General features: G+C 62.5%; 2 protein-coding genes and 1 non-coding gene across 5 annotated transcripts; 2 read left to right on the plus strand and 1 right to left on the minus strand.

Moving 5' to 3' along the window:
- Positions 1-121: 121 nt before the first annotated feature.
- NEFH (neurofilament heavy chain) lies at positions 122-3,854 on the minus strand. The gene is made up of 4 exons (XM_034068635.1): positions 3,059-3,854; positions 2,330-2,529; positions 1,616-1,740; positions 122-1,472 (listed from the first exon to the last, which is right to left on the minus strand). Exons 1-4 carry the CDS (start codon positions 3,852-3,854, stop codon positions 122-124), a joined length of 2,472 nt encoding a protein of 823 aa, XP_033924526.1.
- A 950-nt stretch (positions 3,855-4,804) lies between these two features.
- Positions 4,805-27,168, plus strand: AP1B1 (adaptor related protein complex 1 subunit beta 1). Of its 3 annotated transcripts, none has more exons than XM_034068632.1 (23): positions 4,805-4,873; positions 7,879-7,940; positions 8,716-8,775; positions 9,458-9,563; positions 10,310-10,445; positions 11,514-11,759; positions 12,758-12,948; positions 13,768-13,989; positions 15,826-15,946; positions 16,103-16,198; positions 17,302-17,417; positions 18,552-18,717; positions 19,389-19,487; positions 19,947-20,206; positions 20,994-21,195; positions 22,061-22,090; positions 22,188-22,331; positions 22,777-22,922; positions 23,320-23,449; positions 23,754-23,838; positions 25,000-25,086; positions 25,577-25,731; positions 26,550-27,168. In XM_034068632.1, exons 3-23 carry the CDS (start codon positions 8,739-8,741, stop codon positions 26,622-26,624), a joined length of 2,850 nt encoding a protein of 949 aa, XP_033924523.1. In that variant the 5' UTR covers positions 4,805-4,873; positions 7,879-7,940; positions 8,716-8,738; the 3' UTR covers positions 26,625-27,168. The 3 variants fall into 3 exon arrangements, with proteins under 3 accessions (XP_033924523.1, XP_033924525.1, XP_033924524.1); XM_034068633.1 differs by having other exon boundaries at positions 4,834-4,883; XM_034068634.1 differs by lacking the exon at positions 22,061-22,090.
- On the plus strand, positions 23,005-23,106 carry LOC115946361 (small nucleolar RNA SNORD125). The gene has a single exon (XR_004080453.1). It is a non-coding gene; the product is annotated as a small nucleolar RNA SNORD125 (small nucleolar RNA).
- Positions 27,169-27,408: the final 240 nt, after the last annotated feature.

Here is a 27,408-nt window from a genome sequence, read left to right on the forward strand (position 1 = left end):
GGGCACGAGGGGCTGTGGCTCTCACACGGACATAGTGCTAAGGTCAAGGCTGGCCCGGCCCTTGGTGAGGAGCAGAGCAGCTCCTGTGCCCAGAGGTGCTCCTCAGCGCCCAGAGCCCCACTCACTTCTTCCCCATGGCCAGCTCTGGAGCTTTGCCCTCCTTGCTGGAGGGGGCCTCAGCTTTGGCAGGGTCTTTGCTGGCTCTGGGCTCATCTTTGGGTTTAGCTTTAGGCTCCTCCACCTTCTTTGGCTCCTCCACCTTCTTCTTTGGCTCCTCCACCTTCTCCTTCTTTGGCTCCTCCACCTTCTCCTTCTTTGGCTCCTCCACCTTCTCCTTCTTTGGCTCCTCCACCTTCTCCTTCTTTGGCTCCTCCACCTTCTCCTTCTTTGGCTCCTCCACTTTCTCCTCAGCCTTTGGCTTCGCAGCCACTTTGCTGGGTTCAGGCTGTGGTTTTGGAGCTGCCTCCTCTGCTTTCCCTTCCTGCACAGGTTTGGGGGCTGGCTTGGTGGGCTCCTTCAACTCCGGAGCTGCAGGCTCCGGTGCCTTCTCCTTGGGCTTCTCCTCCTTCTTGGCTGGGGCATCCTTTTTGGGAGCTTCCTCAGCTCCGGGCTCGGTGGAAGCCTTCACCTCCTTCGCAGGGGCTTTTGGCTCCTTTGGAGGGGCCGGGGTGGGCTCCTTGGCCGGAGCCACTTCTTTCACAGGGGACTTGGCCTCCTCCTTCACAGGGGACTTGGCTTTCTCAGGGGACTTCACAGTCAGGGTCTTGGCCTCCTCCTTGGAAGGGGTTGGGGGCTTCTCTGGGGACTTCACCACTGGGGGCTTGGCCTCCTCTTTGGAGGGGGCGGCAGGTTTCTCTGGGGACTTCACTGCTGGGGCCTTGGCCTCTTCTTTCAAGGGGGGCGAGGGCTTCTCTGGGGACTTGGCTGCCGGCGCCTTGGCCTCCTCCTTCGGTGGAGGGGCAGGTTCCTCAGGGGACTTCACCGCTGGGGGCTTGGCCTCCTCCTTTGGTGGAGGGGCAGGTTTCTCGGGGGACTTGGCCTCCTCCTTTGAGGGGCTTGGGGGCTTCTCTGGGGACTTCACTGCTGGGCTCTTGGCCTCCTCCTTTGAGGGGCTTGGGGGCTTTTCAGGGGACTTGGCCTCCTCCTTTGAGGGGGACTCAGGTTTCTCAGGGGACTTCGCCTCCTCTTCGCCCCCTTCTTCAACTTCCTCCTCCTTCTCTTCAGCCTTCTCCTCTCCGGCCTCTTTCTCGGCCTCCTCCTCCTCCTCTGTCACCTCCTCGGTCACCTGGATCTCCTCTGTCTGCTCCTCCACAATCACAGTCTCCTTCTCAGATTTTTCCACCACCTTGATCTTCTCCTCGCTCTTCACCTTGATGCTGGCGGCGATGCTGGGAGCCTTGGGGACCACCTCGGGGAAGGACAGCATCCCAAAGCCGGACTCCATGCGGTATTCCTCCCCTTCCAGGAGCTTCCTGCCAGGATGAGACCAGAGTTGGGCAGTCAGTGATTGCTGCTCCCCTCATCCCATGCCCAGGAGCTGCCAGCCATGGCCTGCAGCTCCATCTCCCTCAAGGAGTGTCCCCAGGGACACCGGTGCCAGGGGCCCACCCCATACCTATAGGCAGCAATTTCGATGTCCAGGGCCATTTTGACATTGAGCAGATCCTGGTACTCCCGGAGCTGAGCTGCCATCTCCCACTTGGTGTTCCTCAGCTCGCTCTCAAGCTGCTGGATGGTTTCCTGCAGGCAGGGAGTGAGATTGGTGCCATGAGGAGGGGACAGTCCCCTCATGCAGAGGGTCACAGAGCACCCCTAAACAGTGCCCTGGTCTCCAGGCTCACCCAGCACCAGGGTGCCCTCACAGAGGGGCTGCAGCCACCTCTCCCTGTGGATGCAGAGGGCAAGGGATGTCCAGGGGCTGTCCCATTCCTGGTGGAGCCCCCAGCCCCTTCCAGAGCTGCCTAATGCAGGGATGAAGAGTGGGAATGTTTCTAGGAGTCGGGTGAGTCTGTGGTCACCACACCACTGCCTGAGGTTGATGGGGACAGTGTTTCAGCCCATGGCCACCACCCAGCACACCTCTTTGGGATTTGTATTCTGGCTCCTGGACACAAGACATGACCAGAGCCATTTGTGACCAACAGCATGGGCAGGTCAGAGAAAGGCAGAGGCAGGGGATGGCTCCATCCAGGATGAGCTGGAAAAGGCCGGCTCTAGACACAACCCTGAGGGTTTGCCACAGCTCCTCACCAGCTCAGATGCCAAAGCTGCTTCTCCCCAGCAGCTGGAGGTTCCTCCCCACTGGCCGGTGCCCAGGCTGCTGCCCTACCTGGTAGGACAGGACATCTGCATGATGCCGCTCCTCCGAGTCCTGCCGCTGCCTCTCCAGGGACTCCTGGGTCCCTTTGAGCGCTTCCAGCTCTGTGGTCTTGGACTGGAGCTGGCGCCGGTACTCGGAGATCTCCTCCTGCGCCAGGCGGATGGCGTCCGTGTTCACCTTGGCCACCTCCGAGAGCTTGTCCAGCCTCACTGCAAGGGGACAGGAGCGGCTGCAGACACCTCAAACCCTTCACTACAGTGCATCCACAGGGCCCCCCATCAGCTCCTGCTGTGCCATTGCTCCCACCTGGCCACAGCTGGACCCATTTGCCCTGGGGTGAGGAAGGGTGTGTGGGGGGTGTTGCCGCAGTGTCCTACAGCCCCACTCTGAAGGATACGGAGGAAGGGAATTGAGGGACACACCCACATCCCCCACAGCCCCTGCTGCCGCCCTGGTGCGCCCATGGGTGCACAGCGCCGCTGACCATGGTGCTGAATGGCCGCTGTCCATGGTGCTGAACCTCACCCGCCCCGGTGCTCCCTTACCGTAGTGCCGCACCCTGCAGCGCACCAAGGACACTGCATTCCCCTCACTGCAGCGCACTGCAACCCCTCTGGCCTCCCTCCAGAGGGAAGGGCCGGACCGGTAGGACACCCCTAATGGGGCGGTCCAGCCCCCCAAAAGCACGCTGTGGGTCTGGGGTGAGGGTGGGATATGGGGGTGCGGGGGGGCACTCACCGCGGAACCACTCCTCTGCCTGCAGGGTGCTGCGCGCCGCCGTGCCCTCCAGCTGTGCGCGCAGGTCGCGGAGCGCAGCGGTGACGCCGGGGCGCAGGGCAGCGGGGAGCTCCGCGGGGGGCTCCACGCGTGCTTCCCGCAGCAGCGCTCCCACCTCGGCCCGGTGCTGCCGCCGCAGCAGCTCCGCCTCCTCCCGCAGCGCCCGGGCGCGCTCCTCCAGCGGGCCCCGCGCCCGCTCCTCCTGCGCCGAGAGCTGAGCGAGCCCTCGGGCCGCCGCCTCCAGCTCCGCTCGCTGCCGCGCCTCCTCCTCCAGCCGGCCCCGCAGCGCGGCCACGTCCTCGGCCAGGCGCGACCGCTCCAGGCGCAGCTGCCCCTGCTCCGCTCCCAGCCGCAGCACCGTGCCCCGCATGTCGCGCAGCTCCCGCGCGTACAGCTCGCCCATGGCCGAGCGCCCCGCCTGCTGCTGCCGCAGAGCCGCCGCTTCGGCCGCCAGCGCCCGGTTCTGCTGCTCCAGCGCCCGCACCCGCTCGATGTAACCCGCGAAGCGGTCGTTCAGCACCTGCAGCAGCTCCTTCTCGTTCCGCGCCCGCGGTTCCCCGTTCATCGAGTCCAGGCTCTCCGTGGAGGAAGCGGCCGCGCTGCCGCCGCCGACCGGCGCGCCCCGAGCCCGCCCCAGCACCACCGACCCCGGCCACGAGTGGAACCCGCTGGAGGCGGCGGAGCGCAGGGGGCCGCGGCCCGGCTCCTTGCGGAGCCCCCCTGGGGGGCCCAGCAGCGGCTCCAGCAGCAGGCTCATGGCTGCCCCGTCTGCGCTGCGGCACCGGCCCCGCTGCCGCCCGCTTTATAGCGCTCGGGGCCACCGCTCCGCCCCGGCACCGGCACCGGGATGGGCCCGGCCCCGCCCCGCGCCGCAACCCCGCGGGAGCGCTGGGACCCCCCGGGCAGAGCCCGGCCCCACTGAGGGGAGAACGAGAGGGCGGGCCCTTACAACGGGGGGGAGCCTGTGAAGGCTCCACGCCAGACCCGTCCCCATTGGTGCCCCCGTGGGTCCCGGCAGCTCCGGGGGGGGGGGGGGGTATGTGGGGAGGCTAACACATCGCACCCCCAAACTGACCGGGGGGTGGAACTTGGGGGGCTCAGCGAGGGCTGCCCGGCCAATCAGCAGGCGTGGACAGTCAGCACCGCTGACCAATCAGAATCCACGGACCGCGAGGCTAGTCAGCACATAAAGGTCGGACGAGTCAGCAGGTACCTATACAGGTGCCTGCTGCTCAGCCAATCAGAAGCCAGGCCTATAGAGCTCAACCAATCAGCAGTCAGATCCATAGAACCGAGCCGCTCGGTACGTGGGTCCCAGCCAATCACCATCCAGGTACGTAGGGCCGAGCCAACCAGCGCTCCCGCAGCACCCGGCACGGCTCTCGCGCAGTTGGGGGGTGCCGGGGGCGCAGGAGGGGCCCCGGTCCCGGTGTCCCCCCCGGTGCCGGGGGCAGGAGCCGGTAACGGGGGTGAGCCCATCCCGTGCCCCCCCCGCTGCCCCGGACCCTCCGCTGCCCCCGAGCCCCGCCCACCCCAGCGCAAGCCCCGTCCGTCAGAACGCCAACCTGCCGTAGCCACGCCCACTCCACTCCAGAACATCACTCGGCCCCGCCTTAGCCCCGCCCACACCAACCATAACCACGCCCCTTTATCCATATTCACATGTAGCACCGCCCATTCCCGCTTTAGCCACGCCCACCCCGCTCCGTCCCGCCCAGGAAGCTCTCCCGCGGTCCGCGCTCACTTCCGCTGGGCCGGTGGCAGCGGCAGGGGCAGGTAGGGCTAGGTACGGACCCGGATCGGGATCGAGGCCGGGGCCGGGGTCGGGGTCGGGGTCGGGGTCTCCCTCCCCTCCTCTCCCGTCCGCGGCCGGTGCTGCCCTGGGGCTCCGGGCCGGGCCCCCCCCGGTCCCCTCCACCCCCGGGCCCGGCCGCAGTGGGGAGCTCGGGTTCCCTTTGCCCGCCCCCCCCCATCCCGGAGCCTCCCTCCGGACGTGAAGGGACCCGAAGGGCTCCGGGGCAGCTGCGGGGCCTCAGCCCCCCCCGCTCCGTGCGGGTCCGTGGGGAGGGTCGGGACCGGGCAGGGCAGGGCCAGGCTCTGATGCGCTGCGCTCGCTGCCCCCTCTGCCGGGATCAGCAGCTCCTGCCCACAGGAGGTGTTACCGGTGTCCCCGCGGTGTGTGCGGCGTGCGCTGCACGGCAGCAGTGGGGCTCACGCTGATGGGCGCTGGCAGGAGCCTGGTTCGGTGCCCGTGGCTGCTTCATGGCTGTTGTCAGGACCGGTTGGATGCTCTGGGGCTTCGGGGGGTGTTGGGCCTTGCCTGGGTCAAGCCCTGTGGATCTGTGGCCATTCCCCTGAGCTTGTCCCTATATCCCTTATACCCCAAAGCCCCTCTCCGTGTTTCCTGCAGCCCCTTTAGGCACTGGAGCTGCTCTCAGGTCTCCCCTTCAGGAGCCTTCTCTTGTCCAGGCTGCCCCAGCCCAGCTCTCTCAGCCTGGCTCCAGAGCAGAGCTGCTCCAGCCCTCGCAGCATCCCCTGTGCTGTGGGAACTGTCACCGGGGCTGATGCTGCATCCGGCACCCCCAGAACCTGCTCCTTCCTGTGCTGACCCACCCTGGCTCTGCAGAGCGCGATGCTTTGTGCAGTGGGATCCTGCGTGGTGCTGTGCCTGGGGCTGTGGGTTTCGTTCCCCAGTTACTCACTGATGGGATGTGTCACCTGTGTCCATGTTTTCCCATGTGCAGCTGCTCTCCGGGTCCTTCTGCCAGATGCAGTGATGTTGGATTGCTCCAGCTGTTGATCAGCTTTGGCACATTGCTAAGGCCACAGTGGGGCTGGCATGGTGATGGTTTCCCATCCCATGCAGGGTTGGTTGATGGGAGATGGACCCTGATGGCTGGGCAGTAACAGGTTTCCAAGGGGACCCGTCCATCCCTGAGCAGTGTCTTCCATGCAGGAACACTGGTGTGTAAGCACAGCCTAGTGGGGACCTGCAGGGTCGAGGGGGGATGGGACAGCCCTGGTCCCTTTGGGGCCATGGGGAGGTGGGAGCTGAGCTCGGGATGCGGCAGCAGGTTCACAGCCTGAGGCTGGCTCGGGTTAGGCTGTTCCTTAGGGAAACACCGTCCTAGGGAGTGAGGATGGGGCTGCTGTGGGGCTGAGCACCGATGGAACAGGGAATCCATTGAGATACCCCATGGAGCCTCCCTGCTGCGAGCAAGGGCAGAACCGGGTTCAGCACAGGGTTCTTTGGGTGCTGGCTCTGGCATCCTCCTTACCCACCTGTGGGGAGGTCAGAGCTTGCTGTCAGCCTCTGAACCCTGTCCTGGGCTGCCATAGGGGCTGCAGAGGGGTCAGTGGGGCCATGGGGAGCCCTCTCGGTGTCATAACCAGGGATCAGTGTGTCTGGGGCATGGTGTGAGTGCTCCAATGATACTTGCTTGGATGGCTCATTCCTCTGGAGGAGCAGCAGCGCTCCCCCTGCATCCCTTCCCAGGCACTGGGTCTCTTGCTGGGAGCTGAAGGATTCCCTTCAACAGCATCCTGGCCTTCCAGGATGGAGGAGTTCATGGAATCCCAGAGTCCCAACCTCAGCTGGGTTGGAAGGGACCTCAGGTCCTCCAGCTCCAGCCCCTGCCATGGCAGGGACCCCTTCCCTAGAGCAGCTGCTCCAAGCCCCTGTGTCCAACCTGTCTTTGCATCCCTCAATCCAAACCTGGCTCCAGGTAAGTTTGGGGAGGAGATGAGACAGAGCTGGAGCCACCTCAGGGAGCTCGGGAGCTTTTTGTCTCCCCTACGTTGTTGCTGCCCTCCTCGCATCCTGCTTTTCCCGGTGCTGTCCTGTGGGACATCAGTGGTGCTGGGATGGGTGCTTCCTGGCTCTGCGCCGCTGCCCCTGCCTGCAGATGGGCTCCTGTGTTCAGCAAGGGTGCCCTGTCCATAGGGGCGGATCGGGGCTGTCTGCTCTGGATCTGACTCTCCCCTGTGCCAGGAATGGGGATTCTGCACCCTCCGGATCCATCTCTGGAGCAGGAGCCCTGCCCCATCCACGCGCCTGCCCAGCCCAAGCACACGGGTGGGATGTGGAGGGGATGGGTGAGACGAGAGCTGCACCCCTGAACCCTTTCCTTTGCCCTCCTCAAAAGCAGCGCCAGGCACCAGCGCTGGACCCTGCCCCAGCTAATTCACCTTTGGTAACATCCTGGGGCTGTCAGGGGGTGCTGAGCACCCAGCTTTGGTGCTCATTGAACCGGGCTCAGCCTCTCCTTGCCCTGCTCCTGCTGCTGTGGGGAGCAGGAGGCAGCCCTGGCTCCTGAGCTTGGGCAGGTCAGGGCTTGGAGGCTGCTGTTGGCACTGCAGGGCTTGAAGGAGGGGGGAGATGGGTGCCTGTCCCCATGTGGAGCTGGGGGGGTCTTGGTGTCATCTCCATCTCCCCTCAGGCAGGTTCAAGCCATTCCCCTTGGCCTGTCCCTACAGGCCGTTGTCCCAAGCCCCTCTCCAGGTTTCCTGCAGCCCCTTTAGGCACTGGAGCTGCTCTCAGGTCTCCCCTTCAGGAGGTCTCCAGCCCAGCTCTCAGCCTGGCTCCAGCCCTCGCAGCACCTCCCCTGCACTGCTCTGGGGTTGAACCCTGCTGCGGTGCCGGGGCTGGGGCAGCTCAGGATGGATCCCGGCTCCGCGCTGGCTGCTGTGGTTCCCTGCAGGCTCCAGCACCGCTCCCTGCAGCGCGGGGCTGAGCCGGAGCCAGGGCAGGGACTGCAGCGAATCCTCCTCCTCCCTTGCAGGACAGGATCTGAGCTGCTGCTGCTGTGGTGCAGCCGGGAGGACAGCTCCGAACCCACCCCAGGTAACGGGAGCTGTGTCCCGCAGGGAGCTCCTTGCTGTGTGCCCCCCATGGTGCACTTGTCCCCGGTCACAGCACCAGCACCCGCAGTGAGCCCCTTCCAGCCCCACTGCCTGTGTGCTCAGCACCGCATCCTCATGTCCCTGCTGCCCATCCCTGCCCGGCTTGGCCGGGGAGCAGAGGATGCAGCTCCTGGGGCTGCGCTTGGCTCCGGAGATGCTCATTTACATCAAAAACCCATTTGTAAGCTCTTTCCTTCCCCTCTCTTTCTGGCTCTGCTGCCTCAGCCCCTCCGCAGCACGAGGCTGCTGCGGGCTCTCAAGGACAAGCCCCTGGTGCCTCTGCCTTGAAGGGATGGGTGGCAGAGGCAGAAAAGCCAGGTCCCTGCTGGCCCCTCTGCCTGCTGGAGCAGGGATGGGTTTGGAAGTGGCTCCCTTTGATCCCGCTCCAGCGCTGGGTTCCTCTTCCCATCCCGGAGCTGTTCCCTGTGCAGGGAGGGAGGGATTGGGGGGGTCCCTGGAAAAGTGGGGTTTGGGCAGGGGGTCACTGAGCACTTGCTGCAGGGGTGAGGGTTGCCCCTTCAGTGGTGTCCTCAGTGGCTGCCTTCCTCCTCCTCCTCACCCTCCCTCACGTGCTCTTTCGTGAACCGGAATGGGCTTCATCTCTTCCCATGAGATCCCATTCCCCTGCCCTGGCTTTTCCTTCCTGGAGCTTTCCATAGAGACCCCAGCAAGGATACAGTCAGCTCTCACCCCCCCTGCTCTGCCTCTGTTCCCAGAGCTCGGCTTGCTGGAGGCCACCATGACCGACTCCAAGTACTTCACCACCACCAAGAAAGGTAGGAAAGGGAGCAGGAGCCTCCCGCAGCCCTTCCCATGGACCCAGGCAGCCGGGATCTGGTGCAGGGTCCGGCTCTGGCCCCAGTCCCAAGTGGGATGCTGTGATTGACACCTCTTGGGGTCAGAGCATCTTGGGACCAGCCCCCTGGAGCCAGACAGGCACAGTGGGATGTGGGAGCTGCCACAGGGACATGGGATGTGGGAGCTGCCATAGGGACATGGGATGTGGGAGCTGCCACAGGGACATGGGATGTAGGAGCTGCCACAGGGACATGGGATTTGGGAGCTGCCATAGGGACATGGGATTTGGAGCTGCCATCCTTTCCATGGGGGACCAGGTCCCACCATGCGCCTGCATTGGCCACTGTGTGTTCCTGGCCTCATACAGGCTGTGCTGCCCTCCCCAGGTAGGCGAGGGCTCCCCAACAGCCATGTGTGGGGCTGGAGCTTCCCCATGTGCTGTAAGAACCACCCCACAGCCCAAAATCCCCCCACACTGAGCCCCATGTCCTGTGCTTGAGCAGTGGGTGCTGGTGCTTGTCACTCCCTCAGCATCCCCCTGCGCTGAAGCCCTCTGGGGCTGGGGATCCACACGGATGCACTGACACCGCCTGTGTCCAGCTCCTGGCACCCATTGGGGGGGTGCCCCATGCCCTGAGCTCCCTTTCCCCCTTCCTCCAGGGGAGATCTTTGAGCTGAAGGCGGAACTGAACAGTGACAAGAAGGAGAAGAAGAAGGAGGCTGTGAAGAAGGTGATCGCATCCATGACTGTGGGCAAGGATGTCAGGTACGTGCTGGTGCTGCCCTGGGGGGGGTGCCCTGCTTGTCCCTGGTGCCTCCAAGGGCTTTTCCTGCTGGATTCCATCTGGGATGAGGACTGCCCGCAGCTGTCCCTGGGGTGTTTGTGTAACTGGCTCTGCATGGGGTGTAATCTGCCTAAAAGGATTGCTCTGGCCAGCACTGGGATTATTCGGCTTCCTTCGTGTGTTATAAGAACCAAGCAGGAGCCCCACTGTGAGCTTGTAGGGCAGAGGCATCAGGGTTCATTGTCCTTTAGCAACCACCCCAGTCCGAAAGGTCAGGGAACTGGTTTCCCTCTTCACCTGTATCCATGTGACTGAGCAGCACATTGCTCCCTGTCCCCTCATAGACCCGTGAGGGATGCCCTGGGTTTGATCCTGTGAGTGATGGGTAGGTTTGTGGTGCTGGGGTGGGATCACCCCTCTGTTACCCTCTCATCTCAACTGCCTTTCTTCAGGTGGTGTAACAGTCTGATGGGGCCATCTCTGTCTTTAATGATCCAATTGGTTTGTGGGGAAGCAGCATCTCTGAGGGTGTTTGGGAAGGGAAAGCCCCCAGCTCTGTGCTGGCAGAGCCTCATCCTGCTGCAGGGCTGCTCCTGCGTGGGGTGCTCCTCCAGTGCCCCATCCCTGGCAGTGCTCAAGGCCAGGTTGGACACAGGGGCTTGGAGCAGCTGCTCCAGTGGAAGGGGTTGGAGCTGGAGGAGCTCTAAGGAAGTGCTCGGTGTTGTAGCGCGCTCTTCCCGGACGTGGTGAACTGCATGCAGACGGACAACCTGGAGCTGAAGAAGCTGGTCTACCTCTACCTGATGAACTACGCCAAGAGCCAGCCCGACATGGCCATCATGGCAGTGAACACCTTTGTGAAGGTGAGGGCTGTGTGCCTGAGCCATGTGCTGCAGTGGGGGGGTTCAGTGTGCTGCAAGCATCCCTGCTTTCATGCCAGGCCACCAGGCTGAGCTGCTCCATAGCCTGCCCCAGAGGAGGGAGCATGGGCAGGGTTCCACAGGCTCTGCCTTCAGGATGGGAGAAGTGAGCAGCACTACCCGGGAATGCTGAAGGGAAGCGTTTTCTTGGCAGCCTCTTGCTGTGTCAGCAGCAGCTTCGCTTGTGGGCAGCTCCCGTGATAGAGCTGGCATCATGTGAGCCTGGGCACTGAACCTCTGCAGCTGAGAGAGCCCTTGTGATCTTCTGCTTGGAGCTGGGAGCGGAAGAGCACGTTTGTTAGAAATGCTGGAAGGGTTTGGGTTGAAGGGACCTTAAAGCTCTTCCAGCTCCAACCCCTGCCACGGGCAGGGACCCCTTCCACTGGAGCAGCTGCTCCAAGCCCCTGTGTCCAACCTGGCCTTGAACACTGCCAGGGATGGGGCAGACACAGCTTCTCTGGGCACCCTGTGCCAGCGCCTCAGCACCCTCACAGGGAACAGCTTCTGCCTAAGAGCTCATCTCAGTCTCCCCTGTTCTGGCAGGTTCAAGCCATTCCCCTTGGCCTGTCCCTACAGGCCCTTGTCCCAGGCCCCTCTCTAGGTTTCCTGCAGCCCCTTTAGGCACTGGAGCTGCTCTCAGGTCTCCCCTTCAGGAGCCTTCTCTTGTCCAGGCTGCCCCAGCCCAGCTCTCTCAGCCTGGCTCCAGAGCAGAGCTGCTCCAGCCCTCGCAGCAGCTCCATGGCCTCCTCTGCACTCGCTCCAACAGCTCCAGGTCCCTCTTGTGCTGCTGCCCAGAGCTCAGCACCAGGTCATTGCCCATCACTTGGTGTTAGGGTTTGGTGGCATCCAAGGGAGCTTTGGCATTGTAGGAGCTAAAGCCCTGTGAGTGACTTGTTTTTGGGAGCTGAGTGTTGAATCCTCTGCAGAACAGAGGTCCCGAAGCCACCGCTGGTACCTGTGACTGGAGCAGCAGTGGCCACAGTTTCTCATGCCCTGCTCTCATCCCTGCAGGACTGTGAGGACCCAAACCCGCTGATCCGGGCGCTGGCGGTGCGGACCATGGGCTGCATCCGTGTGGATAAGATAACGGAATACCTGTGCGAGCCCCTGCGCAAGTGCCTCAAGGACGAGGACCCCTACGTGCGCAAGACGGCCGCGGTCTGCGTGGCCAAGCTGCACGACATCAATGCCCAGCTGGTGGAGGACCAGGGCTTCCTGGACACCCTCAAGGACCTCATCTCCGACTCCAACCCCATGGTGATTGTGTCCTGCCTTCTCCTCCTCTCTTCTCTTCATCCAAGCAGCAGTAAATGCTCTCCCTTCAGCTTCCTTCCTCTCATGCTCCCCTTCGCTCTCTTTCCAGTGCTCTTGGGGGCTGTTGTTTCTCCGGGCTCCAGGCTCTGTTCCTTGGCCTGGAACCCTGTTTCCTGCATGGAACATTCCTCCAGTTCCCCATCCCTGGCAGTGTTCAAGGCCAGGTTGGACACAGGGGCTTGGAGCAGCTGCTCCAGTGGAAGGGGTCCCTGCTTGTGGCAGGGGTTGGAGCTGGAGGAGCTGTAAGGTCCCTTCCAACCCAGCCCATTCTGTGATGCTGGGGTTCCTTGGCAGTGCGTTGTTATTCCAGTGGGAGGAGGCTGCCCAGGCAGCTGGGAGCAGGGGATGGTGGCAGAGGGGAGCTGATGGTGGCTTTTTGCCTCTTCTGAGGTTTCCTGACATCTGGGAGCTTCAAAGCCAGCTTCCCGCAGGGGTTCTCTCCCCTCAGCACTTGCTGCTCTTCACATCCTGCCCCACAGGCTTAGTGGTGACCCCTGCAGAGAGGGGATGGGCTCCTCCCCAGCAGGCACAGGGCCAAGGCTCACTGCTGCTGAGCACATGTGAGCCCTCCTTGCTGTGCTGTGGGTGCTGGCACTGTGCTGCTGGTGCTGGCTCATCACAGCGTGGGCTGGCGGGGGGAGATGCTGGTACCCAGATGTGTCTGGGTGCGAGGAGCTGGTCCCCAGGAGGAAGCTCATCCACTCGCAGCAGCTTCTGCCGGGCTGCTGGACCTGGTTTGGTGTCCGCTCACCCTGGTTTGGTGTCACCTCCCCCCAGTTTGGTGTCACCTCCCCCCGGTTTGGTGTCACCCCACCCCGGTTTGGTGTCCCCTCACCCCAGTTTGGTGTCACCTCCCCCCGGTTTGGTGTCAACTCCCCCCGGTTTGCTGTCACCCCACCCCTGTTTGGTGTCCCCTCACCCTGTCCTGTCCCCTCTGGCAGGTGGTGGCCAATGCGGTGGCGGCGCTGTCGGAGATAGCCGAGTCTCACCCCAGCAGCAACCTGCTGGACCTCAACCCGCAGTCCATCAACAAGCTGCTCACAGCCCTGAACGAGTGCACGGAGTGGGGCCAGATCTTCATCCTGGACTGCCTGGCTAACTACATGCCCAAGGATGACCGGGAGGCCCAGAGGTGAGGCAGGATTCGGGTGCTACCCCTGGAGCAGGGCTGGAATAGGGAAGGGGAACAGGCAGGGCCTGGCTCTGCCTCTTCTCCTCTACGAAGGTCCTGCTGACCCTCGCGGTCCTGCTGGGGGAAGTGGGACAGTGAGCATCTGCTGGCCCCTGTGCCTGGGGCACGGCCATCTGCACAGAGCCGTGCTCCCATCGCGAGCCCTGTCCCCGTGCTGGCACAGGCATTGCACCTGAGCTGCTTCCAAATGTGCCCTTCCCATGCAGCGAGGGGGGAGAGGCGCTGGGGAGCCCTGAAAGGGGGTCACTGCCATAGGAGTTAGCAGAGGCTGGGACAGGACCTTCCTTGGGGTGCATCAGCATCTTCTGGGAGGGTCCTGAGCACTGCTCAGCCCCTCTGCTGCCACCTCCACCAGTGCAGGTCCTCTGCAGCACTGTGGGAGCAGGAGCTCTGATGGGTTCTGGTGGGTTCTGATGGGCTTTGATGGGTTCTGCTGGACTCTGATGGGCTCTGATGGGTTCTGATGGGTTCTGATGGGTTCTGATGGGTTCTGATGGGCTCTGACGGGTTCTGATGGGTTCTGATGGACTCTGATGGGTTCTGATGGGTTCTGATGGGTTCTGATGGGCTCTGACGGGCTCTGACGGGCTCTGACGGGTTCTGACGGGTTCTGATGGGTTCTGACGGGTTCTGACGGGTTCTGACGGGTTCTGACGGGTTCTGACGGGTTCTGATGGGTTCTGATGGACTCTGATGGGTTCTGATGGGTTCTGATGGGCTCTGATGGGCTCTTCCCTCCCCATCACCCCAACCCTGCAGCATCTGTGAGCGGGTGACACCGCGCCTGTCCCACGCCAACTCGGCCGTGGTGCTGTCGGCTGTGAAGGTGCTGATGAAGTTCATGGAGCTGCTCTCCAAGGACCTGGATTACTATGGGACGCTGCTCAAGAAGCTGGCCCCGCCGCTGGTCACGCTGCTCTCGGCAGAGCCCGAGCTGCAGTACGTGGCCCTGCGCAACATCAACCTCATCGTGCAGAAAAGGTGGGTGCCCCCCCACCGGGGTTCCCTCTTCCCTAGGGATGCTGCTGCCCAAAGCTTCAAACCCACTGACTGCTGGGGAGGGGGGAGGGGGCTTTGCTGCCACGTCCCATTGCATGGGGGGTGTTTCTTGTTTAACATCTTAAGGGCTGAGCAGGGAGGGTCAAGTGAGGCCGTGAGCAGGAGACAAACTGGGAGCTCCAGGGGGGTTTCTCATTGGAATTTCATGGAATCCCAGCCTGGTTTGGGTTGGAAGGGACCTTAAAGCTCCTCCAGTTCCAACCCCTGCCACGGGCAGGGACCCCTTCCACTGGAGCAGCTGCTCCAACCCCTGTGTCCAACCTGGCCTTGAACACTGCCAGGGATGGGGCAGCCACAGCTTCTCTGGGCACCCTGTGCCAGCACCTCAGCACCCTCACAGGGAACAGCTTCTGCCTAAGAGCTCAGCTCAGTCTCCCCTGTTCTGGCAGGTTCAAGCCATTCCCCTTGGCCTGTCCCTACAGGCCCTTGTCCCAGGCCCCTCTCTAGGTTTCCTGCAGCCCCTTTAGGCACTGGAGCTGCTCTCAGGTCTCCCCTTCAGGAGCCTTCTCTTGTCCAGGCTGCCCCAGCCCAGCTCTCTCAGCCTGGCTCCAGAGCAGAGCTGCTCCAGCCCTTGCAGCAGCTCCATGGCCTCCTCTGCACTCACTCCAACAGCTCCAGGTCCCTCCTGTGCTGCTGCCCCAGGGCTGGATCAGGACTGCAGGGGGGGTCTCCCCAAGCACAGCAGAGGGGCAGGATCCCCTCCCTGAGCTGCTACTCACACTCTGGGGGTGCAGCCCAGCACATGGGGGGATTCTGGGCTCAGGCTGGGTCATGGGGAGCTTCTCATGGACCAACACCCCCAAAACCTGTTTAAAAGCTGCTGTTATTTACAATTTATTCCATGTCCTTGCTTCTTGGGGGCAGGAGGTGATGGCGAGGGCAGACGCTGCCACTCTGGGTTATTCCCTCAGTGTCAGTGAGGCAGCTCCATCCCATCCCCTTGGTTCTGCAGTGCTCCTTGCACGGGGGCCGAGTCCTTTTGTCCCTGTGCTGCTCTCCATGTGCCGGTGCTGTCCCAGGCCCCACACGTGTGCCCGGAGCAGGCCTGGCCAGCTGGAGAGCCAGGCTCTGCGCTCCCAGCCCCAGCAGATGCTGCTGCTCCTCCCAGCCATCGCCGTGGTTGTCCCTTATAAATAGCAGCAATTTCTGGGAGAAGCAGGAAGCAATTAATGTCCCTGGGAGCAGGGAGGGGAGGCAGGTTTGTCCCCTTGGAGCTGGACCTGCCCTGTCTCTTCCCAGCTTAGAGACAGAGGGAATGAGGAAGGTCCAGCCTAGCCTTAGGGCCTGGGTTTGCATCCCTGCTCCCCCCAACGTGTCCCTTGGCAAGACAAATGGCCCCTGGTGCTTTGTGTCTTTGTGGCAAGGTTGTGCTGTCCCCTCTGTGCCAGCCAAGGGGCACAGTCCCGGCGGGATAATCACAGGATCTTGGATTCCTTGGCATTAAGCAGGCCCCCAAAACCTCGTGCTTGTGGCCGGGGAGCCTCATCCTGCCGGCCCAGGGCTGCTCACTCTCCTGGTCCGGGTTCTCCAGCCTGTGTACTCAGTCCTTCCCCATCCCAGCTCCAGCCTGGCATCAGGAGCAATGGTTCATGCTCATAGGAGGCTGATGGAGCAACAGATGAGTGTGGATTGGGGGGTGCAGCTGGGGTGAATGGGTCCTCATCCATCTCCTGACCAGCGCGCAGAGGGATCAGGGCTGGGTTTCGGGAAGCTCTGTGTGGTCCAAGTGTTTCCCTCAATCCCTGCCCCTCATTGCAGGCCTGAGATCCTGAAGCACGAGATGAAGGTGTTCTTTGTGAAGTACAACGACCCCATCTATGTCAAGCTGGAGAAGCTGGATATCATGATCCGCCTGGCATCGCAGGCCAATATCGCTCAGGTCAGGGCCTGCCTGCGCCAAGGAGGGGTGCAGGGAGCTCCAGCCCCACAGGAGATACCCCAGACTCCCATGTGGGATGCACCGGAGCAGCTCTGCCCCGGCTGGGTCCCTGCTCCATTTCCCTGGTGCTGGCTCTCAGGGTCCTGTCCCTTGCAGGTGCTGGCTGAGCTGAAGGAATACGCCACAGAGGTGGACGTGGACTTCGTGAGGAAGGCAGTGCGAGCCATCGGCCGCTGCGCCATCAAGGTGGAGGTGAGGGCTGGGAGAGCCTGGACAAGAGAAGGCTCCTGAAGGGGAGACCTGAGAGCAGCTCCAGTGCCTGAAGGGGCTGCAGGAAACCGGGAGACTTTGGGTACCTGGGAGGGATCTGATCCCTCGCTGAGCATGGGGAGGTTTTGCTTCCCCTTGGGGGTGATTTGAAGAAGGGGATTAATGGAATCCCACTGGAGCAGTGGCTCTGGATGCAGTAGGGTCACATGTGCAGCTCTGAGGCAGCTGCTGCCTCACTGGGTTTACTCAGAGCATCCTCAGTCACAAAGAGCTCAGTGCTGGTGAGGGGCAGGACATGCTCTGGAGCAGGCTCAGGCTCTGCTGTTGGAGCATTCGTAGAATAGTTTGGGTTGGGCAGGACCTTGAGATCATCTAGTTCCAACCTCCCAGCCATGGGCAGGGACACCTCACACTGAACCATGGCACCCAAGGCTCTGTCCAACCTGGCCTTGAACACTGCCAGGGATGGAGCATTCACAACTTCCTTGGGCAACCCATTCCAGTGCCTCACCACCCTAACAGTAAAGAATTTCTTCCTTATATCCAATCTAAACCTCCCCTGTTTCAGTTTCAACCCTTTACTCCTTGTTCTGTCACTACAGTCCCTAATGAATAGTCCCTTCCCAGCATCCCCGTACGCCCCCTTCAGACACTGGAAGGCTGCTATGAGGTCTCCCTGCAGCCTTCTCTTCTCCAGGCTCCTCCACAGTGAACAAGGCTCTCCCATGATTTATTACCATGGCACTGCTTTTCCCTCTGTCTTAATGCGGAGCCTTGTGGCTGTGCAGCTCCGAGCTAAGGCAGGGTGCAAGGTGCCGCTGCTCAGGTTGGAGCTTGCTGCTGTGCTCCCGCACCCAGTGGTGTGAAATGCATCCCATGGGATCAGGGTAGGGGGAGAGGAGGCTCTGGCAGTGTGCAGGGGATGAGAAGGAGCCAGGCATGGGTGGAAGGGGGAGGCCACACTTGTGTGTCCCCCTTTCTGTTCTGGGACGGGTTTGGGAGCGGTGTGGAGGGGATAAGGCAGCAGAGGCTTTGGGATGGGGATGTAAGATCACTGCTCCTTGACTGACCCGGTGCCCCCCCAGCAATCGGCCGAGCGCTGTGTGAGCACCCTGCTCGACCTCATCCAGACCAAGGTGAACTACGTGGTGCAGGAGGCCATCGTGGTCATCAAGGACATCTTCCGCAAGTACCCCAACAAGTAGGTGACCCCGGGCTGGTGCTGCTGCCCCTGTGCGAGCGTGCTCGGGGCTCGGGAGGCCCCATGGGATGAGCTCCCGATGGGATGGTGGGCGCTGCGGTGCCGGGTGGGGTTGGGATCAGGGCTCGGTGCTGCCCCGGGGTCCCCAGCCCCACATACTGTCCCTGGCTCTTCCCCCATCACTGCTGATGCTGCAGCAAGGGCAGTGGAGGGGGTGTGCAGTGAGCAGGGAGCTGTGCACTGATACAGGCTGGGGGCTGACCTGCTGGGAAGGAGTGAAGGGGAAAAGAACCTGGGGGTCCTGGTGGATAGGAGGATGACCATGAGCCAGCAATGTGCCCTTGTGGCCAAGAAGGCAAATGGCATCCTAGGGTGCATTAGAAAGGGTGTGGTTAGTAGGGCAAGAGAGGTTCTCCTCCCCCTCTACTCTGCCTTGGTGAGGCTGGATCTGGAATATTGCGTCCAGTTCTGGGCCCCTCAGTTCAAGGACAGGGAATTGCTTGAAAGAGTCCAGCGCAGAGCCACAAAGATGATGAAGGGAGTGGAACACCTCCCTTATGAGGAGAGGCTGAGGGACCTGGGTCTCTTTAGCTTGGAGGAGACTGAGGGGTGACCTCATCAGTGTTTACAAATATGTAAAGGGTGGGTGTCAGGATGATGGAGCAAGGCTTTTTTCAGTGATATCCAGTGATAGGACAAGGGGCAATGGGTGTAAACTGGAGCATAGGAGGTTCCATGTGAACATCAGAAAGAACTTCTTTACTGTAAGACGGAGCACTGGAACAGGTTGCCCAGGGGGGTTGTGGAGTCTCCTATGTTGGAGATATTCAAGGCCTGCCTGGACAAGTTCCTGTGTGATGTACTGTAGGTTACCCTACTCTTGCAGGGGGGTTGGACTGGATGATCTTTTGAGGTCCCTTCCAACCCTTGGGATTCTGTCACAGGGGGACAGATGCTGATGGGCTGAGCTGGTGATGGAGGGGAGCTGTGCAGGAAGAGCAGGGCTGCGGGGGGGCAGAGGCCAAAGGAGAGAGGCTGCATGGAGCAGTGGGGCTGGCAGGGGGGGGAGCAGCCAGGCCCCGGCTCCTGCTGTGCCCCTGCCTGTGCCTGGCTCTGCTGAGGGTGCCTGGGCAGGTACGAGAGCGTCATTGCCACCCTGTGCGAGAACCTGGACTCCCTGGACGAGCCCGAGGCGCGCGCTGCCATGATCTGGATCGTGGGGGAGTACGCGGAGCGCATCGACAACGCGGACGAGCTGCTCGAGAGCTTCCTGGAGGGCTTCCATGATGAGAGCACCCAGGTGCCTGGGGGGGACACCGGGACACGGCTCCTGCTGGAGCCCATGGAATGTCACTGTGGTGCTGGCACAAGCACCTTCCCCCCTTCGGAGCTGGGAAGGGACCAAGTGGCCACCTTTGATTCCTCATTGCCAGGGCAGGACCAGCCCTTTGGAGCTGGGGAATGGGGGCAGAGGGATGAAGTGAGCAGAGGGGACTGTGCCTGCCCTTTCTGTTGAGGCAGCTGGGGCCGGTGGCTTTGGAATGGGGGTTTCCATCTGTGCAGACTTCCTACAGCCAGTCCATGGGGAACAGGGGGAAGCCTGAATGCAAACTGGCAAAGGAGCAATGCTGGGGGGCCTGTGTTGGACTAAAGGGGAATCCCTGCTGTTATGCTTGTACAAGTCAGAGGATGCTCTGGCCTTCCCACGTGTGGGATCCTGGTCCTAGGATCCTGCCCAGTGACCTCTGTGTGAGGCTGTGGCTGCGATGGGCTGAGGGCGAGCAGCTTGACTGGGGCTGCAGGCCTGGCTGGGAGCTGTGCTGAGCACCCTGACCCTCAGCAGCACTGTCCCCATGTGTGTGGGGTGTGAGGGGCAGGGTGGGCTTAGGTCCCAGCAGCACCTATGGGGCAATCCCTGCACAGGAGGGGTAGGATTTGTCCGTGTGTCCTCACCTGCCCGTGCTCCCGCAGGTGCAGCTGCAGCTGCTCACAGCCATCGTGAAGCTGTTCCTGAAGAAGCCCACGGAGACCCAGGAGCTGGTGCAGCAGGTGCTGAGCCTGGCCACGCAGGTGGGTGACGGCTCTGGAGCGAGGGGAGAGCTGCCCTTGGCTTTGCCATGCCCAGCAAGGCAGCGGGAATGGTGCCATGGACAGGAGGGTGATAACAGGGAGAAGCTGAGGGTTGGGGTCCTGCAGTGAGGACAGTGCTGGAGGCAGCTTGTGCTGGGGGGGCAGAGCAGTGCAGCCTCTCCACAGGGACATCAAGGGCTTCAGCTTTTATCCCCATGATCCCTGTACTCATAGAACCCCAGGATCCCAGCCTGGTTTGGGTTGGAAAGGACCTTCAGGCTCACCCAGTTCCAACCCCTGCCATGGGCAGGGACACCTCACCCTAGACCATGGTGCCCAAGGCCCCGTCCAACCTGGCCTTGAAACACCCCAGGACCCAGATAGGGGCAGGATGCTCTGGGGTAGCCACAGTTCCTCCTGCCCTGGTGGCCTTGGCACTAATCCCGGTGCTTCCCAAAGGACTCGGACAACCCCGACCTGCGGGACCGCGGCTACATCTACTGGCGCCTGCTGTCCACTGACCCCGTGGCTGCCAAGGAGGTGGTGCTGGCAGAGAAACCCCTCATCTCCGAGGAGACCGACCTCATCGAGCCCACGCTGCTGGACGAGCTCATCTGCTACATCGGCACCTTGGCCTCCGTGTACCACAAACCCCCCAGCGCCTTTGTGGAGGGGAGCAGGGGGGTCGTGCACAAGAGCTTGCCCCCGCGAACAGGCTCGTGAGTACCTGCCCTGGTGCTGGGACTGTCATAGAGACACAGAACAGGCAGGGACCCCTTCCACTGGAGCAGCTGCTCCAAGCCCCTGTGTCCAACCTGGCCTTGAACACTGCCAGGGATGGGGCAGCCACAGCTTCTCTGGGCACCCTGTGCCAGCGCCTCAGCACCCTCACAGGGAACAGCTTCTGCCTAAGAGCTCATCTCAGTCTCCCCTGTTCTGGCAGGTTCAAGCCATTCCCCTTGGCCTGTCCCTACAGGCCCTTGTCCCAAGCCCCTCTCCAGGTTTCCTGCAGCCCCTTTAGGCACTGGAGCTGCTCTCAGGTCTCCCCTTCAGGAGCCTTCTCTCGTCCAGGCTGCCCCAGCCCAGCTCTCTCAGCCTGGCTCCAGAGCAGAGCTGCTCCAGCCCTTGCAGCAGCTCCATGGCCTCCTCTGCACTCGCTCCAACAGCTCCAGGTCCCTCTTGTGCTGCTGCCCCAGAGCTGGATCAGGGCTGCAGGGGGGGGTGTCCCCAGGGGGCAGGATCCCCTCCCTGAGCTGCTGCTCACGCTCTGGGGGTGCAGCCCCATGGATCCGTGTGCTTAGATCTGAGCTGTGGCTCCCCATTCCCAGAGGAGGCTGTGCTGCAGGAGCAGGTCTCAGTGCTCCCTTGCAAGGCTGAAGCAGTGATCTCAGACTCAAGGGGAGGATGCTCCCCTGGGAGCTGCCTGCAGAGCCCATCCGGGTGCTCTGGTGTCTCCATGGGAGCCATCGGCTCCTCCTCAGCTCTTTCTTTTGCCATTCCCTGTAGGAGCGAGAGCGCCGAGAGCCCGGACGCAGCCCCCCCGGGGGTGCAGGCAGGGGAGCAGCCAGCGGTGATCCCTGCTCAGGGGGACCTCCTGGGGGACCTGCTCAACCTGGACCTGGGGCCGCCGGTCAGCGGCCCCCCCATTGCCACCTCTGCTGTGCAGATGGGGGCTGTGGACCTGCTGGGGGGGGGCTTGGACAGCCTGGTACGTCACAGCCCCCCCCCCCATGCCAGAGTGGGGCCTGGGGATGGGGTGGGCTGCTCTGCCTGGGGCTCATCCTTCCCTCTGCACTGGTGCAGCCATAGGGATGCTGCACTCCTCATCCCATGGCTGCGGTGGGACTGGTGCTCCCGGTCCAGGGGGTCTGTGTGGATACCTGCACTGTGCTGTGCTGCGGGGGTCATTGCTCATCCTGAGCCCCCCAACCCCACTGCATGGAAAGAGTCTGGGGGTTCCTCTGCTGCTCCTCAGCTCCAGCAGAGCCCCCAAGGGGAGGTCCCTTTGCTTCCTGCCCCTCATGGTCCATAACCCTCTATTGTGGGCATGCAGGGATTGGGAATGGGATGAGGCACCCACGGTGCGCTCTGTGCTGGCTCCAGGGCATGGGTGGATGGATGTGATGCTGCGGCAGGACTGACCTCTCTTCCCTCCTGCCCTTCTCTCTGTCTCTGGTTTTGTCTCCTCTCTCCTGGCTTCTCTCTGCATGTGCCTGGCTCCTCTCTGCGCCTTCCCTGCTTCTGCTTGGAGATGGGGGACGAATCGGAAGGGGTATGGATCAGCCCTTGTCTTGGCCCTGGCCCCCATGTGTAGCCCAAACCCCACTGCCCCTGCTCCCCCTGTGCAGCCTGAGCCTTCCTCTTCAGTGTCCCAATGTCTCCCTGCTTCCTCTGGGAGCAGCCAGGCCACTGTCTGGATCACTGGAGCATCCCTATGGACTCCAGGCCATCACTGGCCCATACTGATGCCTTTAGAGGATGCCCTAAGGAAGGACCCCAATGGGACCTGTCCCCTTTGTCTGCTGTGCCTGCGGAGCCCTGGCCCCTGCTCATGCGCCTGTGTTCTCTTGCAGCTGCGGAGCGATGTGGGAGGCAGCCCTGCTGTGAGTGTGTCCTGTCCTCACCTCTGCATCCTCCTCCTCCTCCTCCTCCTCCTGCCCCACGGTGCCCCCCATAACCCATCCCTTTGTCCCCACACAGATCGGTGGCGGCAGCTTCACCCCAGTGCCCAGCACCACAATGCCCACAAACCTGGGGGCCCCCCTCGGCAGCGGCCTCGGGGACCTCTTTGACCTCACCGGTGGGGTGGGTGCCCTGCCAGGGTCCTACGTGGCACCCAAAGCGGTGAGTGGGGTGCATGGGGCCCGTGTTAATGGGGCAGGGAGGGGAGGCCCTGAAGCAGGACTGGGAGCAGGGCCTGCCAGGTCCTGGCTTGGCCAGAGCTGGGTTTGGGTGTGCGGGGTGGGAGGTGCTGGGTCTGCAGCTGAGGCTCCACAGCCTGCGATGGCTGCAAGGGACCTTAAAGCTCCTCCAGCTCCAACCCCTGCCACAGGCAGGGACCCCTTCCACTGGAGCAGCTGCTCCAAGCCCCTGTGTCCAACCTGGCCTTGAACACTGCCAGGGATGGGGCAGCCACAGCTTCTCTGGGCACCCTGTGCCAGCGCCTCAGCACCCTCCCAGGGAACAGCTTCTGCCTAAGAGCTCAGCTCAGTCTCCCCTCCGGCAGGTTCAAGCCATTCCCATTGTCGCATCCCTGCAGCCCCTCAGGGTCTCTTCTCTGCCCCCCCAGGTGTGGCTCCCTGCCATGAAGGCCAAGGGGCTGGAGATCTCGGGCACCTTCACTCGCCAGGTGGGCTCCATCTCCATGGAACTGGTGCTGACCAACAAGGCCCTGCAGGTCATGTCCGACTTCGCCATCCAGTTCAACCGCAATAGGTGAGGAGCCCCAGGAGCCAGGGTCCTGAGCCCCCAGCTCCGCGGTTGTGCCTGGAATAGGCTGTGATGAAGGGGCTGCGAGGGCTGGACCAGCCTCTGTGATGACCCTGCTCTCTGATGGCTCTGGTGGTGATGAGCATCAAACCAAAGCCTCTAAGAAGTTGGCTGAAGAGGCTGTTGTCAGAGTGCTGCCCCACTGCTTGTCCTCCTGGTGAACCTCAAAGGGATGCTCCTGAGGGATGCTCCCAATGGGTGCGAGTCTGTTTGGGTGGAAGGGGTGAGGTTTTGGGGCAGGGCTGTTCCTGGTGTCCAGAGGAGGACAGGGAATGCTGAGGTGGGTTCGGGTGCCCTGTGCCATCACCTGCTCCCCCCACACCAACCCCCTGCCCTCCTCCAGCTTCGGCCTGGCCCCAGCGGCTCCTCTCCAGGTCCACGCTCCCCTCGCCCCCAACCAGTCCGTGGAGATCTCCCTTCCCCTGAACACGGTCGGCTCCGTCATGAAGATGGATCCATTGAACAACCTCCAGGTAGGGAATGGAGCTGGGAATGGGGCCTGGGTGAGGGCTCCCTCGGGAGGGGGGTGCAGAGCAGGAACCGGATGGGGAGAAACAGCTCTGCGATGCTCAGCTCAGCCCGAGTCGGGTTTGACATCACCTCTATGGGGGGAGATCCTTGGATGCAGCCTGGCTCCAGAGGGATGGAATGGGATGGGATGATGGAGATGGGATGGGATGGGATGGTGGAGATGGGATGGGAAGGGATGAGATGGGATGGGATGGGATGCTCTCCAGGTTGGAGGGTTGTTGATGTCCCCATGTCCTTCCATCCCAGGTCGCAGTGAAAAACAACATCGATGTGTTCTACTTCAGCACCCTGTACCCACTGCACATCCTCTTTGTGGAGGATGGGAAGATGGGTGAGTTGAGCTGGGGCTGGAGGTACCATCCCAGCCCCTGACCACATTCCCAGCCCTGGGAGGGCTGCCGGCAGCCTGGAGCAGGCAGGGGCGCTGCCAGGCCTGCATTGAGGGGATTGGGGTATCCCCAATGAATCTGCAGATGACACCAGGTTCATCTGCTGGAGGGCAGGAGGCTCTGCAGAGGGTCTGGACAGGCTGGATCCATGGAATGAGGGCAATAGGATGAGGTTCAACAAGGTTCAGTGCTGGTCCTGTACTTGGGCCACAACCCCATGCAATGCTCCAGGCTTGAGGAACAGCATCTGGAAACTGCTCATGGGAAAGAAGCTGGGGGTGCTGATTGATGGAGCTGAACATGAGCAGCTTGTGCCCAGGCAGCCAAGAAGCCCCCAGCATCCTGGCCTGGACCAGCACCCGTGTGGCAGCAGGGCCAGGGCAGGGATTGTGCCCCTGTGCTGGGCACTGGTGAGGCTGCACCTTGAATCCTGTGTTCAGTTCTGGGCCCCTCACTGCAAGAGAGACCTTGAGGTGCTGGAGCAGGGCCAGAGAAGGGAATGGAGCTGGTGCAGGGCCTGGAGCACAAGAGAGATGGGGAACAGCTGAGGGACCTTTGGGTTCAGATGGAGAAGAGAAGGCTCAGGGGGGACCTGATGGCTCCCTACAAGTGCCTGACAGGAGGATGGAGCCAGGAGGGGCTGGGCTCTACTCCCAAGGAACAAGGGATGGGACAAGAGGAAACAGCCTCAAGCTGCACCAGGGCAGGTTTAGATGGAGCTGAGGAACAATTCCTGCCCCAGAGGGTGCTCAGGCATTGGAACAGGCTGCCCAGGGCAGGGCTGCAGGCACCGGCCCTGCAAGTGTTCACACAGCGTGGAGACGAGGCCTCAGTGCCATGGGTTAGGGGTGGCCTTGGCAGTGCTGGGAATGGCTGGACTAGATGAGCTTAAAGGGCTTTTCCAACCTGGCTGCATCTGTGGTTCTGTGATCCCTGTCCCTCAGCACCCTCCCCAGCCCAGCTCTCCTGTGGGGCTGCCTTGGGAAGCTGCTGGAGGGGATTGCAGGATGTGGTCAGCAGTGAGGTGGCAGTGTCACTGCTCCATGTCCCTGCTCCGTGGGGATGCTGTGTGCTCAGCTGTGCTGTTCCATCCCTCCCTGCAGAGCGCCAGATGTTCCTGGCCACGTGGAAGGACATTCCCAACGAGAACGAGGCCCAGTTCCAGATCAAAGACTGCTCCCTCAATGCAGGTGGGTCCAAACCCTTCCCAAGGCCCCGGCCGCTGGGGAGCAGCTCATCCCAGTGATCCCAGCCTGGGCTGCGGAGAGGCGGGAGCTCCATCCCCATGTACCCACCGTGTGTCCTCAGGAAGGAGCTGCTTTGCTCTGGACTCATTGTAGAGACCTGGGAGATGCCCTGAGGTCCTTGCATGGGACCGGTGCTGTGGTTCACTCCCTATGGGGAAGGCTCTGAGCAGCCTATCCCGGCCCCCCCAGGGCTCCTTGCCTCCTCCTTGCTCTCCCAGCTCCTTCTCCAGGTGCCAAGCAGGAGCTGCAGACCCTGGCTGGGGACATCCAAGTCCTTTCCATCCCTCTGGCAGCAGGGGGCTGAGCTTCATGGGGTGGTTCCATGGGTGACTGCAGCTGTGTGCTGGGTGCCGGGTTCCTTCTCTCTGTGTGGGGATGGAGGGTGCTGGATGTGCCCCATGCCCTGCCCCACAGCAGCTCTCTCCCCATGCAGATGCCATTAGCAGCAAGCTCCAAGGCAGCAACATCTTCACCATCGCCAAGAGGAACGTGGAGGGGCAGGACATGCTCTACCAGTCCCTGAAGCTCACCAATGGCATCTGGGTGCTGGCGGAGCTCCGGATCCAGCCCAGCAACCCCAGCTTCACGGTACCTCCCCTCCCCTTCCCCTTCCCCTCCTCATCAGCCCCAGGCTGAGGCTGCTGCTGCCCCACTGATGGAGCTTGGGCTGGGGGCTTCAATGGCGCATCCATGGTCCAGCTCCATCCCCTGTGCTGGTCCCAGTGTCCTGGGGGGCTGGCCGGGTGCTCAGCACCGCTCCTGCCTCTGTGGTGGCACCGAAAGGAGACCAAGAGGTCCCATCCCCACACCTCCATTAACATCAACCTCACCCCATGCCCTCCTTGGGCACCCCCAGCCCAGCCCAGGGGCTGACAGCCCATGCCCATGTCCTGCTGCTGGGGCCGGTTTTCCTGGGGTTGGGATGAGCTGGGTCCCCTCCACTCACATGTCTGCATCTCTGTCCCTGCTGCCCGTGCGCTCCCGCAGGATCTGGAGGTCAGGACACTGGTTTGTACCTGCTTGGGGCTGTCCCTGCCTGCTCCCGCTTCCCTGTCCCTGCCTTCCCCAGCCCTTTGGTGCCTCTTTGGCCTCAGCAGGTGAAGTGGAGGGGCAGGATGCTCCCACGCATCCCCAGGGATGAGAGGAGCTGCACGTCCTTATCCCAGCGGATTCCCCCCTGGCTCTGCCCCCCTTTGCCACAGGGATTGAAGCCTCTGTGTGTTCCTCTGCCTGCCCCTGCATGTGCTGCCTCTGCCCCAGCAGCCCTGGGGGGGGTGTGGGTGCTCGATGCCTTTTGGTGCCGTTTCTGACCCCGCTGCGATCCGGAGCTGGGGATGCTGCAGCGTGTGGGGCTTGGGAATGGGGCTGTGGGGCCGTGACCCCCATCCCTCCCTCTCTTCCCGCAGTTATCCCTGAAATGCCGCGCGCCGGAGGTGTCCCAGTACATCTACCAAGCCTATGAGACCATCCTGAAGAACTGAGGTGCTGCTGCAGCCCCTCGCCCTCCTCTCCTCCCGCTCCCACCCCAGGAAGTGGGGCAGGACCCATGTGCATGTCTCATCCCTCCTTTCCTTCCTGCCAAGGAGCCAGCCCTGGGCACCCTCCCTCCATCTGCATTGGGGCTGGGGTGAGCAGAGGAGGGCAGGGGCATCCCTGCATCCCTGTGTGAGTGATGCTGCATCCTCCTTGCTGATGTTGTCCCCACTATGAGCCCCTGGGGGCTGCTGCTCTGCTTCACCCTGTGCCCATCCACTGCCCACGGTGGGGTCTGGGGGAGGGCTCAGCACCCATGGGAGAGGGTCTCCTCCTCGTGGGAGCTGCTCCAGCGATCCCAGAAGGGCTCCAGGCTCTCAAACCTGAGGCTGTGCTTCCATGTGCAGCACAAGGGCTTTTCCAGCCCCATCCAGCCCCTCTGTGGGCCTGGGAGGGCTCCAAGCAGCAATCACACCCCTCCCTCTGCCCCCCAGGCAGCCCCAAGGCTCCCCACTGTCACCCATGGGTGCTGGTGAGGATGTGCTGCTCCTTCAAGCCATGGGTCCCCCCTCACTGGAAGCACTGGGTGCAGGAGATATCTAATATATACACTAGAACTCTAGGCTCTGGTATGAGGGTGATGTCTGCCCCCCGGGGCTGGTGTTAGGGTTGGGGGGGGCCCCATGGGGTGCATCCTGGCTGTGGAGATGGGCACCAGCACCCCCCAGTGCAGCAGCATTGGGTTATGGCACCCCATGGGGCGGTGCAGGGCTCTGAGACCACCCCACAGTG

Source organism: Melopsittacus undulatus, chromosome 12 (assembly GCF_012275295.1).
Source record: "Melopsittacus undulatus isolate bMelUnd1 chromosome 12, bMelUnd1.mat.Z, whole genome shotgun sequence".
Taxonomy (NCBI): domain Eukaryota; kingdom Metazoa; phylum Chordata; class Aves; order Psittaciformes; family Psittaculidae; genus Melopsittacus; species Melopsittacus undulatus.

Coding starts and splice junctions, on each gene's coding strand:
- NEFH (XM_034068635.1), bottom strand. CDS start 3,854: ATGAGCCTGCTGCTGGAGCCGCTGCTGGGCCCCCCAGGGGGGCTCCGC. Junction 2,530..3,058: donor GGCAGAGGAGTGGTTCCGCG/GTGAGTGCCCCC, acceptor GTCCCCTTGCAG/TGAGGCTGGACAAGCTCTCG. Junction 1,473..1,615: donor ATCGAAATTGCTGCCTATAG/GTATGGGGTGGG, acceptor TCATCCTGGCAG/GAAGCTCCTGGAAGGGGAGG.
- AP1B1 (XM_034068632.1), top strand. CDS start 8,739: ATGACCGACTCCAAGTACTTCACCACCACCAAGAAAG. Junction 12,949..13,767: donor GATGACCGGGAGGCCCAGAG/GTGAGGCAGGAT, acceptor CCAACCCTGCAG/CATCTGTGAGCGGGTGACAC. Junction 22,923..23,319: donor ATCCAGTTCAACCGCAATAG/GTGAGGAGCCCC, acceptor GCCCTCCTCCAG/CTTCGGCCTGGCCCCAGCGG.